Genomic DNA, 15,953 nt, shown 5'->3' with positions numbered 1-15,953 from the left:
TCATTGGCGATCCTCTTGTTTCCTGTAAACCAAAGTCTGGTGAGTCAGCTTGCTCTGTAAATCTGATTAAAAAATATTTAGTATGGTCAAATCTATAAGAGAGCTTCTTAAAATTGCTTGCTTTTTATGCATACTGTCAATCATTGTCACAATAATTGAAGCTGTTGATGTTAATTGCACCATTTTTCCTTTCTATTACCAGTTGTTCCAGTTGATCCATGTAACCCCAACCCCTGTGGAATCAATGCTAATTGTGAAGTCAAGAATAACCGAGCATTCTGTACTTGCTTCCCTGGATACTTTGGTAACCCAGATGTGGAGTGTAGACCTGAGTGCATCATCAATTCTGACTGCCCCCGATACCTGGCATGTGCTAATCAGAAATGTATTGATCCATGCCCAGGCTCCTGTGGCATCAATGCACTCTGTGATGTTATCAACCATAATGCCATGTGCAGCTGTCCACGTGGTTACAACGGCGACCCATACGTCGAGTGCAGAGTTGGTAAGTACCCTCCTTAAATGTGTTTGGGAATGGTTGTTAGATTATCTTGTTTTTTCTGTTTGCTACATAAGATTTCATTTGTTTGTTATGTACATTCCTATTGCACGATTGCCAAATTGCGGGAATTGCATCAGCATGAGATAAGTTGAGCATGATATATGAATGTTCAGCATGTCAGTCTGCATGGTATCAGATGTGCCTCGCATTAGCATGTTTGTGAGATAAAGATATTCCAGTAAGATTATTCCCTCTGCATCAAATGCCCATAAAGTTCTCTTTTCTCCTACACAAAGAGCATGTATTATAAAAGACAAACTCTAAAGTGTACCCACTGCATGTGTTAATTGCATGATCCCTAATTTTTTTCAGCACCACCACCGCCCGTCAAGTGCTCCCCGAATGCATGTGGCTTTAACACTGAATGTAGAGTTACTAATGGTTTTCCTATATGCTATTGCCTCCCCAGCTACACGGGCGACCCTTACAAAGGGTGCTCACCCACTACCACACCTCCCCCCCCGCTAGTAGCTATCCCAGGCTCCTCAACCCCCATGCCTTTCCATCCCCCTACTACTCCATCCTCTCCTCCCCGTCCACCCATTGAGTGCGAGGCTAACTCACATTGCTCACCCTCAAGAACGTGTATCAACCAGCGCTGCGTCGATCCCTGCACTGCCAGCCTCCCTTGTGCTGTGGGGGCAGAGTGTACTGTCATCCGCCATCGCCCTGTGTGCAGATGTCCATCAGGCTTCCAGGGAAATCCACAGAGTGCCTGCACTCCCATTCCGACTACCCCCAAACCAGACTGTCTTGCTGACCGTGACTGCCCACAGGACAAAGCATGCGCAGGGAGGCAATGCGTTGATCCTTGTCGATTAGCTAACCCATGTTCACACTTTGCCGAGTGTACTGTTGTTGGGCATATGCCAGACTGTACGTGTATCTTAGGTTATGTTGGTAATGGTTATTATTGTGAACTCTCTACTACAACATCAACAACATCTGGACCCATTGCTCACTTCCCCTCTCACACAACCGTCCGCCCTGAAGTCGCTACCCATCCTCCAAGCCATGAAGTGGAATATGAGTGCACCAGAGATTTTGAGTGCGATGATGATGAAATGTGCCATAACAGAGAATGTGAACCTGTCTGTAAAGTGTCTAATCCATGCACAGGTGACAACACTGCATGTCGTGGAATCAATCATCGGCCTGTGTGCCAGTGTCTTCCTGGATTTATTGGTAACCCATTCATTGAATGCAAGAGACCTTTGCCACCAACACCATCACCAGAATGTCTTTCTGACCGAGAATGCCCAGATAATAAGGCTTGTGCTCAAAGAGAATGCATAAATCCATGCATCTCATCAAATCCATGTTCGCTATATGCAGAATGTACAACACGGGAACACTTCCCAGTTTGTACATGTATTTTAGGTTTTACTGGGAATGGGTATTTCTGTGACAGGCTTCCGCCAATAGTGGAAATACAAACACTTCCAACAAGTGTCACAAGACCACCTATTGCAGTGACAACTAACACCCATAGTCCCATAGCTGAGTATCCTACTACAGAGCGTTCTACGCCAAAAACTCCTAGCCCAAGGCCACCATTCCTGCCACCCCTTCCACCCATTAGTGTAGGATGCCAAAGCAATGATGACTGCCCATACAGTAACTCCTGTATAAACAAACTTTGTGTTGATGTGTGCCACCAAGGTTACTGTGGCAAGAATGCAGACTGCTCCATCAAGTTTGACATCCCTATGTGTTCTTGTCCACCTGGGACATCTGGTGATCCTTTTATCGGATGTAAGGCAATAGCCACAGAAGCTCCTCCAACCACACTAGCTCCTCTTGCAGGTACACATAGTCCTCTGCAAGAAATTCCTTTGAATCCTGTTTTTGGCCCTACATCACCTAAACTACCCCCTCTTGCTGCAGCCTCTACCACGAGAATCCCTGATACTTTCTTACAGCCTACCACCATTCATTCATTGCCACCACCGATAACCATAGGCTGTGAAAGTAATGATGAATGTCCGTATGATAACACTTGTATCAATAAGCTGTGTGGTGATGTTTGCAGTCCATCCTTATGTGGTGAGGATGCAGAATGCTATACCCTGTCCAACAGACCATCTTGCTTCTGCCCTCCTGGAACAACAGGTAATCCTACCATCAAGTGTACTGCTACACTGACTGAGCGGCCCAGTACTCTTCATCCACCTGTTGCTGAGACATTTCCAACACCTCCACAAGAATCAATCCAGGCCATTCCAGGTCCCTCACACACACCACATCCACCGATAGCTGAAGTTGGAACTCCAAGACCAATACCTCCATTTGATGAACCGGAGAAACTCCTTCCTCCAATAATACCACCTATTGCAATTGCTTGTGAGAATAATGATGACTGCACAATTGATAACACCTGTTACAATAAGTTGTGTTATGATGTTTGTGCTCTAGGAATATGTGGTGAAGATTCAACCTGTACAATCACTGTACATCGTCCAGTATGTACATGTCCACCTGGAACAACAGGAAATCCCACTGACAGGTGTATTGCACTACTAACAGAACAACCGTCAACATTCAGTCCAATAGCAGAAACAAATGCTCCCATTAAAGATGACCCAATAATTCCAAGTCCCATTCATACTACTTCTAGAATACCGCTAGTTGACATTACTACTCAAAGACCGACACCAACTACACTACTTCCTCCAAAGCCACCTACCCCAAGTCCAATAGTTGTTGGTTGTGAAAGCACAGATGCATGTCCATCAGATAATTCTTGCATCAATAAGCTGTGCCTCGATGTCTGTTTCCCAGGATTTTGTGGTGAAAATGCAGAATGTCAGACAGTTCAACACCGACCAAAATGTAAATGCCCTCCAGGAACATCGGGCAATCCAACAATTAAGTGTTCTGCAATAGCAGTTGATATTTTACCTCTACCTATGGCTGAACCTAAGCCTGCTCCACCCTATGAACAAGTAATTCCAATTGCTGGTCCCTCAACCACAGGTTTGCCACCACTAACAGAAGATGTAACTCGTCCACGCCCAGATATAACAGTCACACAACCCATACCACCGCCAGTTATACCATCTATAATAATTGCATGTGAAAATAATGATGATTGTGAAATGAGCAATTCATGCATCAATATGCTGTGTTATGATGCATGCAGTCTCAATTCATGTGGTGAAGAAGCTGACTGTAAAACAATTAATCACCGTCCAGTTTGCATCTGTCCACCAGGAACTACTGGCGATCCACAGTTTGGATGCAAAGCTACAACAACTGAACGAGTAACAACTCTCTCTCCAGTGACTGATAGACCAGCTCAACCTGATGATGTTCCTATTCAACCTCTTGCTGGTCCATCATCTGAACTTCCCATACCAGTGACAGAACAGCCAACCACAAGGCCACCAGAAACTCCTTTGACAACACACAGACCTGTGCCAACACCTCCCATGATTCCCATTGGTTGTGAGAGCACTGATGAGTGTCCATTTGATAATTCATGTGTCAACCGTCTCTGTATGGACATTTGTCACCCAGGATTATGTGGAGATAATGCTGATTGTCAAACAGTAGGACACAAACCTTCTTGTATATGTCCTCCTGGCACTACTGGTAATCCAACAGAACACTGTGTGGCATTAGCAACAGAGAGGCCAACAGCAATTATCCCCCTTACTGAGAGACCAGTTCCTCCAGCTGATGCTAACATTATTCCTGGAATAGGACCATCCAGTACTCCTCTTCCACCACTAGCAGAAACATCAATCAGGCCCACTGAACCACCATTACCTTCAACAACTCCATCTCCAATTGTACCACCAATTGTTATAGCCTGTGAAAATAATGATGACTGTACTACAGACAACTCCTGCATCAATAATTTATGCTATGATGTGTGCAGTTTAGGTATTTGTGGAGATGATGCTGACTGTAGAATACGTGATCATCGTCCAGTATGTAGTTGTCCTCCAGGAACCACAGGAGATCCTACACGTGGATGCTATGCAGAGCTCACTGAAAGGCCTCCATCTCCTCCTTCTCCAATACCAGAGATTCGACCACCTGAAGATGAAGCTACAATAAGACCCATTGCAGAATCATCAAGTCCTGGTCTTCCTCCTTTGGCAGAACAGCCAGAACCAAGGCCTACTCTACCTCCAATAACAACACCACCTCCACCACCCACACCAGGTCCAATACCTGTTGGATGTGAAACAACAGATGAATGTCCATCTGATAATTCTTGTGTGAATAGACTGTGTCTTGATGTCTGTTATCCTGGAATATGTGGGAATAATGCAGAATGTCAAACACATGGACATCGTCCCTTATGTACTTGTCCACCAGGAACAACTGGCAATCCTACCATCAAGTGCTCAGCAATGGTTGTTGATACACCTTCAACGCCATATCCTCCTATTGCTGGTGAGCAACCAATTCAGCCAGATTCTCCTATCAGTCCTATCTCAGGTTCATCAACCACTGGACAGCCACCTCTGGCAGAAGAAACAACACGTCCTACACCAAAACCATTCGTAGTCAGACCTACTCCACCACCTATTATCCCTCCTATTTCCATTGCTTGTGAAAACAATGATGATTGTGACATAGGTGACTCGTGTATCAACATGCTTTGTTATGATGCATGTAGCCTTAACTTTTGTGGAGAAGATGCTGACTGTAAAACTATTGACCATCGTCCAGTTTGTATCTGTCCACCAGGAACCAGTGGAAATCCTCAGATTGGTTGCAAAGCCACAGTGACTGAAAGAGTAACAACTGTTCCTCCAGTGACTGATAGACCAGCTCAACCTGATGATGTTCCTATTCAACCTCTTGCTGGTCCATCATCTGAACTTCCCATACCAGTGACAGAACTGCCAACCACAAGGCCACCAGAAACTCCTTTGACAACACACAGACCTGTGCCAACACCTCCCATGATTCCCATTGGTTGTGAGAGCACTGATGATTGTCCATTTGATAATTCATGTGTCAACCGTCTCTGCATGGATGTTTGTCACCCAGGATTATGTGGAGAAAATGCTGACTGTCAAACAGTAGGACATAAACCTTCTTGTATATGTCCTCCTGGCACTACTGGTAATCCAACAGAACACTGTGTGGCATTAGCAACAGAGAGGCCAACAACAATTATCCCCCTTACTGAGAGACCAGTTCCTCCAGCTGATGCTAACATTATTCCTGGAATAGGACCATCCAGTACTCCTCTTCCACCACTAGCAGAAACATCAATCAGGCCCACTGAACCACCATTACCTTCAACAACTCCATCTCCCATTGTACCACCAATTGTTATAGCCTGTGAAAATAATGATGACTGTACTACAGACAACTCCTGCATCAATAATTTATGCTATGATGTGTGCAGTTTAGGTATTTGTGGAGATGATGCTGACTGTAGAATACGTGATCATCGTCCAGTATGTAGTTGTCCTCCAGGAACCACAGGAGATCCTACACGTGGATGCTATGCAGAGCTCACTGAAAGGCCTCCATCTCCTCCTTCTCCAATACCAGAGATTCGACCACCTGAAGATGAAGCTACAATAAGACCCATTGCAGAGTCATCAAGCCCTGGTCTTCCTCCTTTGGCAGAACAGCCAGAACCAAGGCCTACTCTACCTCCAATAACAACACCACCTCCACCACCCACACCAGGTCCCATACCTGTTGGATGTGAAACAACAGATGAATGTCCATCTGATAATTCTTGTGTGAATAGACTGTGTCTTGATGTCTGTTATCCTGGAATATGTGGGAATAATGCAGAATGTCAAACACATGGACATCGTCCCTTATGTACTTGTCCACCAGGAACAACTGGCAATCCTACCATCAAGTGCTCAGCAATGGTTGTTGATACACCTTCAACGCCATATCCTCCTATTGCTGGTGAGCAACCACTTCGGCCAGATTCTCCTATCAGTCCTATCTCAGGTTCATCAACCACTGGACAGCCACCTCTGGCAGAAGAAACAACACGTCCTACACCAAAACCATTCGTAGTCAGACCTACTCCACCACCTATTATCCCTCCTATTTCCATTGCTTGTGAAAATAATGATGATTGTGACATAGGTGACTCGTGTATCAATATGCTTTGTTATGATGCATGTAGCCTTAACTTTTGTGGAGAAGATGCTGACTGTAAAACAATTGACCATCGTCCAGTTTGTATCTGTCCACCAGGAACCAGTGGAAATCCTCAGATTGGTTGCAAAGCTACAGTGACTGAAAGAGTAACAACTGTTCCTCCAGTGACTGATAGACCAGCTCAACCTGATGATGTTCCTATTCAACCTCTTGCTGGTCCATCATCTGAACTTCCCATACCAGTGGCAGAACAGCCAACCACAAGGCCACCAGAAACTCCTTTGACAACACACAGACCTGTGCCAACACCTCCCATGATTCCCATTGGTTGTGAGAGCACTGATGATTGTCCATTTGATAATTCATGTGTCAACCGTCTCTGCATGGATGTTTGTCACCCAGGATTATGTGGAGAAAATGCTGACTGTCAAACAGTGGGACATAAACCTTCTTGTATATGTCCTCCTGGCACTACTGGTAATCCAACAGAACACTGTGTGGCATTAGTAACAGAGAGGCCAACAACAATTATCCCCCTTACTGAGAGACCAGTTCCTCCAGCCGATGCTAACATTATTCCTGGAATAGGACCATCCAGTACTCCTCTTCCACCACTAGCAGAAACATCAATCAGGCCCACTGAACCACCATTACCTTCAACAACTCCATCTCCCATTGTACCGCCAATTGTTATAGCCTGTGAAAATAATGATGACTGTACTACAGACAACTCCTGCATCAATAATTTATGCTATGATGTGTGCAGTTTAGGTATTTGTGGAGATGATGCTGACTGTAGAATACGTGATCATCGTCCAGTATGTAGTTGTCCTCCAGGAACCACAGGAGATCCTACACGTGGATGCTATGCAGAGCTCACTGAAAGGCCTCCATCTCCTCCTTCTCCAATACCAGAGATTCGACCACCTGAAGATGAAGCTACAATAAGACCCATTGCAGAATCATCAAGCCCTGGTCTTCCTCCTTTGGCAGAACAGCCAGGACCAAGGCCTACTCTACCTCCAATAACAACACCACCTCCACCACCCACACCAGGTCCCATACCTGTTGGATGTGAAACAACAGATGAATGTCCATCTGATAACTCTTGTGTGAATAGACTGTGTCTTGATGTCTGTTATCCTGGAATATGTGGGAATAATGCAGAATGTCAAACACATGGACATCGTCCCTTATGTACTTGTCCACCAGGAACAACTGGTAATCCTACCATCAAGTGCTCAGCAATGGTTGTTGATACACCTTCAACGCCATATCCTCCTATTGCTGGTGAGCAACCAATTCAGCCAGATTCTCCTATCAGTCCTATCTCAGGTTCATCAACCACTGGACAGCCACCTCTGGCAGAAGAAACAACACGTCCTACACCAAAACCATTCGTAGTCAGACCTACTCCACCACCTATTATCCCTCTTATTTCCATTGCTTGTGAAAACAATGATGATTGTGACATAGGTGACTCGTGTATCAATATGCTTTGTTATGATGCATGCAGCCTTAACTTTTGTGGAGAAGATGCTGACTGTAAAACAATTGACCATCGTCCAGTTTGTATCTGTCCACCAGGAACCAGTGGAAATCCTCAGATTGGTTGCAAAGCTACAGTGACTGAAAGAGTAACAACTGTTCCTCCAGTGACTGATAGACCAGCTCAACCTGATGATGTTCCTATTCAACCTCTTGCTGGTCCATCATCTGAACTTCCCATACCAGTGACAGAACAGCCAACCACAAGGCCACCAGAAACTCCTTTGACAACACACAGACCTGTGCCAACACCTCCCATGATTCCCATTGGTTGTGAGAGCACTGATGATTGTCCATTTGATAATTCATGTGTCAACCGTCTCTGCATGGATGTTTGTCACCCAGGATTATGTGGAGAAAATGCTGACTGCCAGACGGTGGGACATAAACCTTCTTGTCTGTGTCCTCCTGGCACTACTGGTAATCCAACTGAACATTGTGTGGCAATAGGAACAGAGAGGCCAACAACAGTTATCCCCCTTACTGTGAGACCAGTTCCTCCAGCTGATGCTAACATTATTCCTGGAATAGGACCATCCAGTACTCCTCTTCCACCACTAGCAGAAACATCAATCAGGCCCACTGAACCACCATTACCTTCAACAACTCCATCTCCCATTGTACCACCAATTGTTATAGCCTGTGAAAATAATGATGACTGTACTACAGACAACTCCTGCATCAATAATTTATGCTATGATGTGTGCAGTTTAGGTATTTGTGGAGATGATGCTGACTGTAGAATACGTGATCATCGTCCAGTATGTAGTTGTCCTCCAGGAACCACAGGAGATCCTACACGTGGATGCTATGCAGAGCTCACTGAAAGGCCTCCATCTCCTCCTTCTCCAATACCAGAGATTCGACCACCTGAAGATGAAGCTACAATAAGACCCATTGCAGAATCATCAAGCCCTGGTCTTCCTCCTTTGGCAGAACAGCCAGAACCAAGGCCTACACTACCTCCAATAACAACACCACCTCCACCACCCACACCAGGTCCCATACCTGTTGGATGTGAAACAACAGATGATTGTCCATCTGATAATTCTTGTGTGAATAGACTGTGTCTTGATGTCTGTTATCCTGGAATATGTGGGAATAATGCAGAATGTCAAACACATGGACATCGTCCCCTATGTACTTGTCCACCAGGAACAACTGGTAATCCTACCATCAAGTGCTCAGCAATGGTTGTTGATACACCTTCAACGCCATATCCTCCTATTGCTGGTGAGCAACCACTTCGGCCAGATTCTCCTATCAGTCCTATCTCAGGTTCATCAACCACTGGACAGCCACCTCTGGCAGAAGAAACAACACGTCCTACACCAAAACCATTCGTAGTCAGACCTACTCCACCACCTATTATCCCTCTTATTTCCATTGCTTGTGAAAACAATGATGATTGTGACATAGGTGACTCGTGTATCAATATGCTTTGTTATGATGCATGTAGCCTTAACTTCTGTGGAGAAGATGCTGACTGTAAAACAATTGACCATCGTCCAGTTTGTATCTGTCCACCAGGAACCAGTGGAAATCCTCAGATTGGTTGCAAAGCTACAGTGACTGAAAGAGTAACAACTGTTCCTCCAGTGACTGATAGACCAGCTCAACCTGATGATGTTCCTATTCAACCTCTTGCTGGTCCATCATCTGAACTTCCCATACCAGTGGCAGAACAGCCAACCACAAGGCCACCAGAACCTACTTTGACAACACACAGACCTGTGCCAACACCTCCCATGATTCCCATTGGTTGTGAGAGCACTGATGATTGTCCATTTGATAATTCATGTGTCAACCGTCTCTGCATGGATGTTTGTCACCCAGGATTATGTGGAGATAATGCTGATTGTCAAACAGTGGGACATAAACCTTCTTGTATATGTCCTCCTGGCACTACTGGTAATCCAACAGAACACTGTGTGGCATTAGTAACAGAGAGGCCAACAACAATTATCCCCCTTACTGAGAGACCAGTTCCTCCAGCTGATGCTAACATTATTCCTGGAGTAGGACCATCCAGTACTCCTCTTCCACCACTAGCAGAAACATCAATCAGGCCCACTGAACCACCATTACCTTCAACAACTCCATCTCCAATAGTGCCACCAATTGTTATAGCCTGTGAAAATAATGATGACTGTACTACAGACAACTCCTGCATCAATAATTTATGCTATGATGTGTGCAGTTTAGGCATTTGTGGAGATGATGCTGACTGTAAAATCCATGATCATCGTCCAGTATGTAGTTGTCCTCCAGGAACCACAGGAGATCCTACACGTGGATGCTATGCAGAGCTCACTGAAAGGCCTCCATCTCCTCCTTCTCCAATACCAGAGATTCGACCACCTGAAGATGAAGCTACAATACGACCCATTGCAGAATCATCAAGCCCTGGTCTTCCTCCTTTGGCAGAACAGCCAGAACCAAGGCCTACTCTACCTCCAATAACAACACCACCTCCACCACCCACACCAGGTCCAATACCTGTTGGATGTGAAACAACAGATGAATGTCCATCTGATAATTCTTGTATAAACAGAATGTGTCTTGATGTCTGTTATCCTGGAATATGTGGGAATAATGCAGAATGTCAAACACATGGACATCGTCCCTTATGTACTTGTCCACCAGGAACAACTGGCAATCCTACCATCAAGTGCTCAGCAGTGGCTTTTGATACACCTTCAACGCCATATCCTCCTATCGCTGGTGAGCAACCACTTCAGCCAGATTCTCCTATCAGTCCTATCTCAGGTTCATCAACCACTGGACAGCCACCTCTGGCAGAAGAAACAACACATCCTGCACCAGAACCATTACCAGTCAGACCTATTCCACAACCTGTTATTCCTCCTATTTCCATTGCTTGTGAAAATAATGATGACTGTGACATAGGTGACTCGTGTATCAATATGCTTTGTTATGATGCATGTAGCCTCAACTTCTGTGGAGAAGATGCTGACTGTAAAACTATTGACCATCGTCCAGTTTGTATCTGTCCACCAGGAACCAGTGGAAATCCTCAGATTGGTTGCAAAGCTACAGTGACTGAAAGAGTAACAACTGTTCCTCCAGTGACTGATAGACCAGCTCAACCTGATGATGTTCCTATTCAACCTCTTGCTGGTCCATCATCTGAACTTCCCATACCAGTGACAGAACAGCCAACCACAAGGCCACCAGAAACTCCTTTGACAACACACAGACCTGTGCCAACACCTCCCATGATTCCCATTGGTTGTGAGAGCACTGATGATTGTCCATTTGATAATTCATGTGTCAACCGTCTCTGCATGGATGTTTGTCACCCAGGATTATGTGGAGATAATGCTGATTGTCAAACAGTGGGACATAAACCTTCTTGTATATGTCCTCCTGGCACTACTGGTAATCCAACAGAACACTGTGTGGCATTAGTAACAGAGAGGCCAACAACAATTATCCCCCTTACTGAGAGACCAGTTCCTCCAGCTGATGCTAACATTATTCCTGGAGTAGGACCATCCAGTACTCCTCTTCCACCACTAGCAGAAACATCAATCAGGCCCACTGAACCACCATTACCTTCAACAACTCCATCTCCAATTGTACCACCAATTGTTATAGCCTGTGAAAATAATGATGACTGTACTACAGACAACTCCTGCATCAATAATTTATGCTATGATGTGTGCAGTTTAGGTATTTGTGGAGATGATGCTGACTGTAAAATCCATGATCATCGTCCAGTGTGTAGTTGTCCTCCAGGAACCACAGGAGATCCTACACGTGGATGCTATGCAGAGCTCACTGAAAGGCCTCCATCTCCTCCTTCTCCAATACCAGAGATTCGACCACCTGAAGATGAAGCTACAATAAGACCCATTGCAGAATCATCAAGCCCTGGTCTTCCTCCTTTGGCAGAACAGCCAGAACCAAGGCCTACTCTACCTCCAATAACAACACCACCTCCACCACCCACACCAGGTCCAATACCTGTTGGATGTGAAACAACAGATGAATGTCCATCTGATAATTCTTGTATAAACAGAATGTGTCTTGATGTCTGTTATCCTGGAATATGTGGGAATAATGCAGGATGTCAAACACATGGACATCGTCCCTTATGTACTTGTCCACCAGGAACAACTGGCAATCCTACCATCAAGTGCTCAGCAGTGGCTTTTGATACACCTTCAACGCCATATCCTCCTATCGCTGGTGAGCAACCACTTCAGCCAGATTCTCCTATCAGTCCTATCTCAGGTTCATCAACCACTGGACAGCCACCTCTGGCAGAAGAAACAACACATCCTGCACCAGAACCATTACCAGTCAGACCTATTCCACAACCTGTTATTCCTCCTATTTCCATTGCTTGTGAAAATAATGATGACTGTGACATAGGTGACTCATGTATCAATATGCTTTGTTATGATGCATGTAGCCTTAACTTTTGTGGAGAAGATGCTGACTGTAAAACTATTGACCATCGTCCAGTTTGTATCTGTCCACCAGGAACCAGTGGAAATCCTCAGATTGGTTGCAAAGCTACAGTGACTGAAAGGGTAACAACTGTTCCTCCAGTGACTGATAGACCAGCTCAACCTGATGATGTTCCTATTCAACCTCTTGCTGGTCCATCATCTGAACTTCCCATACCAGTGACAGAACAGCCAACCACAAGGCCACCAGAACCTACTTTGACAACACACAGACCTGTGCCAACACCTCCCATGATTCCCATTGGTTGTGAGAGCACTGATGAGTGTCCATTTGATAATTCATGTGTCAACCGTCTCTGCATGGATGTTTGTCACCCAGGATTATGTGGAGAAAATGCTGACTGTCAAACAGTGGGACATAAACCTTCTTGTATATGTCCTCCTGGCACTACTGGTAATCCAACAGAACACTGTGTGGCATTAGTAACAGAGAGGCCAACAACAATTATCCCCCTTACTGAGAGACCAGTTCCTCCAGCTGATGCTAACATTATTCCTGGAATAGGACCATCCAGTACTCCTCTTCCACCACTAGCAGAAACATCAATCAGGCCCACTGAACCACCATTACCTTCAACAACTCCATCTCCCATTGTACCACCAATTGTTATAGCCTGTGAAAATAATGATGACTGTACAACAGACAATTCATGTATTAATAATCTCTGTTATGATGTGTGCAGTTTAGGCATTTGTGGAGAAGATGCTGAATGTAGGATTGATAATCATCGTCCAGTATGTAGTTGTCCTCCAGGATCCACGGGAGATCCCACCCGAGGTTGTAATGCTTTGCTTACTGAAAGGCCTCTTACTACTCTCTCTCCTATATCAGAAATTCGACCACCAAAGGATGAGGTTTCCATAACACCTGTTACTGAACCAGCTAGTCCTGGACTCCCTCCACTGGTAGAACATCCCAAGCCAAGGCCAACACTACCTCCAGTAAATCCACTTCCACCACCACCTACACCAGGTCCTATACCTGTAGGATGTGAGACTACAGAAGAGTGTCCTTCTGACAATTCCTGTGTAAATAAACTTTGCTTGAACATGTGTTATCCAGGATTCTGTGGAGAAAATGCAGACTGTCAGACACAAGCACATCGACCTATCTGTAGCTGTCCACCTGGTACTACAGGAAATCCAACCATCAAGTGCTCTGCAATGGTTGTAAAAGAGCCACCAACACTCCAGCCTCCGATCGCAGAACAGAAACCACATCCAGATTTTCCAATTAGACCAATTGCAGGTTCCACAACCACTTTGCAGCCACCTTTGATAGAAGAAACTGTGCGTCCAACACCGGAACCACTTCCACCACGACCTCCACCACCAGCTATTGTGCCCGCACTACCCATTGCTTGTGAAAATAATGATGACTGCAATATAGATAACTCCTGTCTGAACAAGCTCTGTTATGATGCCTGCACTCTTGGTATATGTGGAGATGATGCAGAGTGCGAAACTGTAGACCACCGACCTGTATGTCTTTGTCCATATGGAACAACTGGGGATCCTCAAGTTGGATGCAAAGCAATAACAGCAGAAATGCCTGTAACAATTTCACCAATAGTTGAAGAGTCGCAAGTCAGTGATTTACCCATTCATGCCATCCCAGGCCAATCTTCAACTCCACAATCCCCTATTGCCGAACTACCAACTACACGGCCACCTGAACCTCCCATGCCTCAGCCTCCGGCAATACCAACTCCTCCATCAAATCCAGTTGGCTGTGAAAGCACTGATGATTGTCCATATGAAAACAGCTGCATTAACCGTCTTTGTCTGGATGTATGTCATCCTGGTCTGTGTGGTGACAGTGCTGATTGCCAGACCATTGGCCATAGACCTCTATGCTTGTGTCCTCCTGGCACTACAGGCAACCCTACAGAGAGCTGCAAGGCAGTTTCTACCGACAGACCTACAACTCTGTCTCCTATAACAGGCGCCCCAGGAATAACTCCAGATCATCAGATTGTACCAGGAATTGGACCATCAACACCAATACCACCACCTCTAACTGAAACACCAACCCCAAGACCCCCATTGCCAACAACTCCAAGACCTCCATCAGTCCCAGTTGTTCCACCTTTCATAATTGCTTGTGCAAATAATGACGACTGTACAACCGATAACTCATGCATCAATAATCTTTGTTATGATGTATGCAGTCTTGGAGTATGTGGAGATGATGCAGACTGTAAGATTCATAATCATCGCCCAGTTTGCAGTTGTCCTCCAGGAACCACAGGAGATCCTTCCTATGGATGTCAGGCACTACTTACAGAAAGGCCATTGGTACCAGCTTCACCCATTCCAGAAATAAGTCCAACACAGCCAGGTGATCCAATTAGACCCATAGCTGAACCAACAAGTCCTGGACTTCCTCCTTTGGCTGAACTTCCTTCACCACCTACAACATTGCCTCCAGTGACTACGCCTCCTCCACCACCCACACCTGGCCCCATACCTGTAGGATGTGAAACTTCTGATGACTGTCCATCTGATAATTCGTGTGTTAACAGACTCTGCCTTGATGTTTGTTATCCAGGCCTATGTGGAGAAAGTGCAGATTGCCAGACTCAAGGAAATCGACCTTTGTGTACATGTCCACCAGGAACCACTGGAAACCCAACTATCAAGTGTTCAGCAATGGCCTTCGAAATGCCACCAAAACCGTATCCACCACAAGTAGGAGAAAAGCCTTTACAACCAGATTCTCCAATCAGTCCCATTGCAGGTCCTACAACCACAGGACCCCCACCTTTAGTAGAAGAATCAACTCGTCCTCCACCTGAACCTCTACCACCACGGCCTTTACCACCACCAATAGTTCCAGCAATACCCATTGCATGTGAAAATAATGATGACTGTGAAGTTGGTGATTCTTGCATAAACATGCTTTGCTATGATGTATGCAGCCTCAATTCCTGTGGAGAAGATGCGGATTGTACATCTATCAATCATCGGCCAGTTTGTTTATGCCCACCTGGTACAACAGGCAACCCACAAATTGGATGTAAGGCAACCACAACAGAAAAGATAACAACACTTCCCCCTGTCACAGATAAACCCCCAATGCAGCCTGAAATTACTATACATCCTATAGCAGGTTCAACTTCAACACTGCCAGCTCCAGTGGCAGAAGAACCAACAACTCGTATTCCAGAACCTTCAACTACAGTGCCACCTCCTGTGCCAACTTTACCACCAATACCTGTTGGTTGTGAAAGTAATGATCATTG

The 15,953-nt window shown here is 45.3% G+C and overlaps 1 protein-coding gene across 1 annotated transcript in view; it reads left to right on the top strand.

Annotated features, from left to right (window-relative positions):
• Window positions 1-15,953, top strand: part of LOC125044926 — a 54,792-nt gene that overhangs the window by 29,112 nt on the left and 9,727 nt on the right. Inside the window, exons 40-42 of the mRNA XM_047641888.1 lie at window positions 1-39; window positions 203-505; window positions 875-15,940. The exon at window positions 1-39 is cut by the window's left edge and continues 273 nt beyond it. Of these exons, the coding sequence (XP_047497844.1) occupies window positions 1-39; window positions 203-505; window positions 875-15,940 (15,408 nt within the window). The remainder of the gene's footprint in view (window positions 40-202; window positions 506-874; window positions 15,941-15,953) is intronic.

This window comes from Penaeus chinensis, chromosome 36, assembly GCF_019202785.1.
Source record: "Penaeus chinensis breed Huanghai No. 1 chromosome 36, ASM1920278v2, whole genome shotgun sequence".
Lineage (NCBI taxonomy): Eukaryota > Metazoa > Arthropoda > Malacostraca > Decapoda > Penaeidae > Penaeus > Penaeus chinensis.
This window is presented reverse-complemented; position numbering and strand designations above follow the sequence as displayed.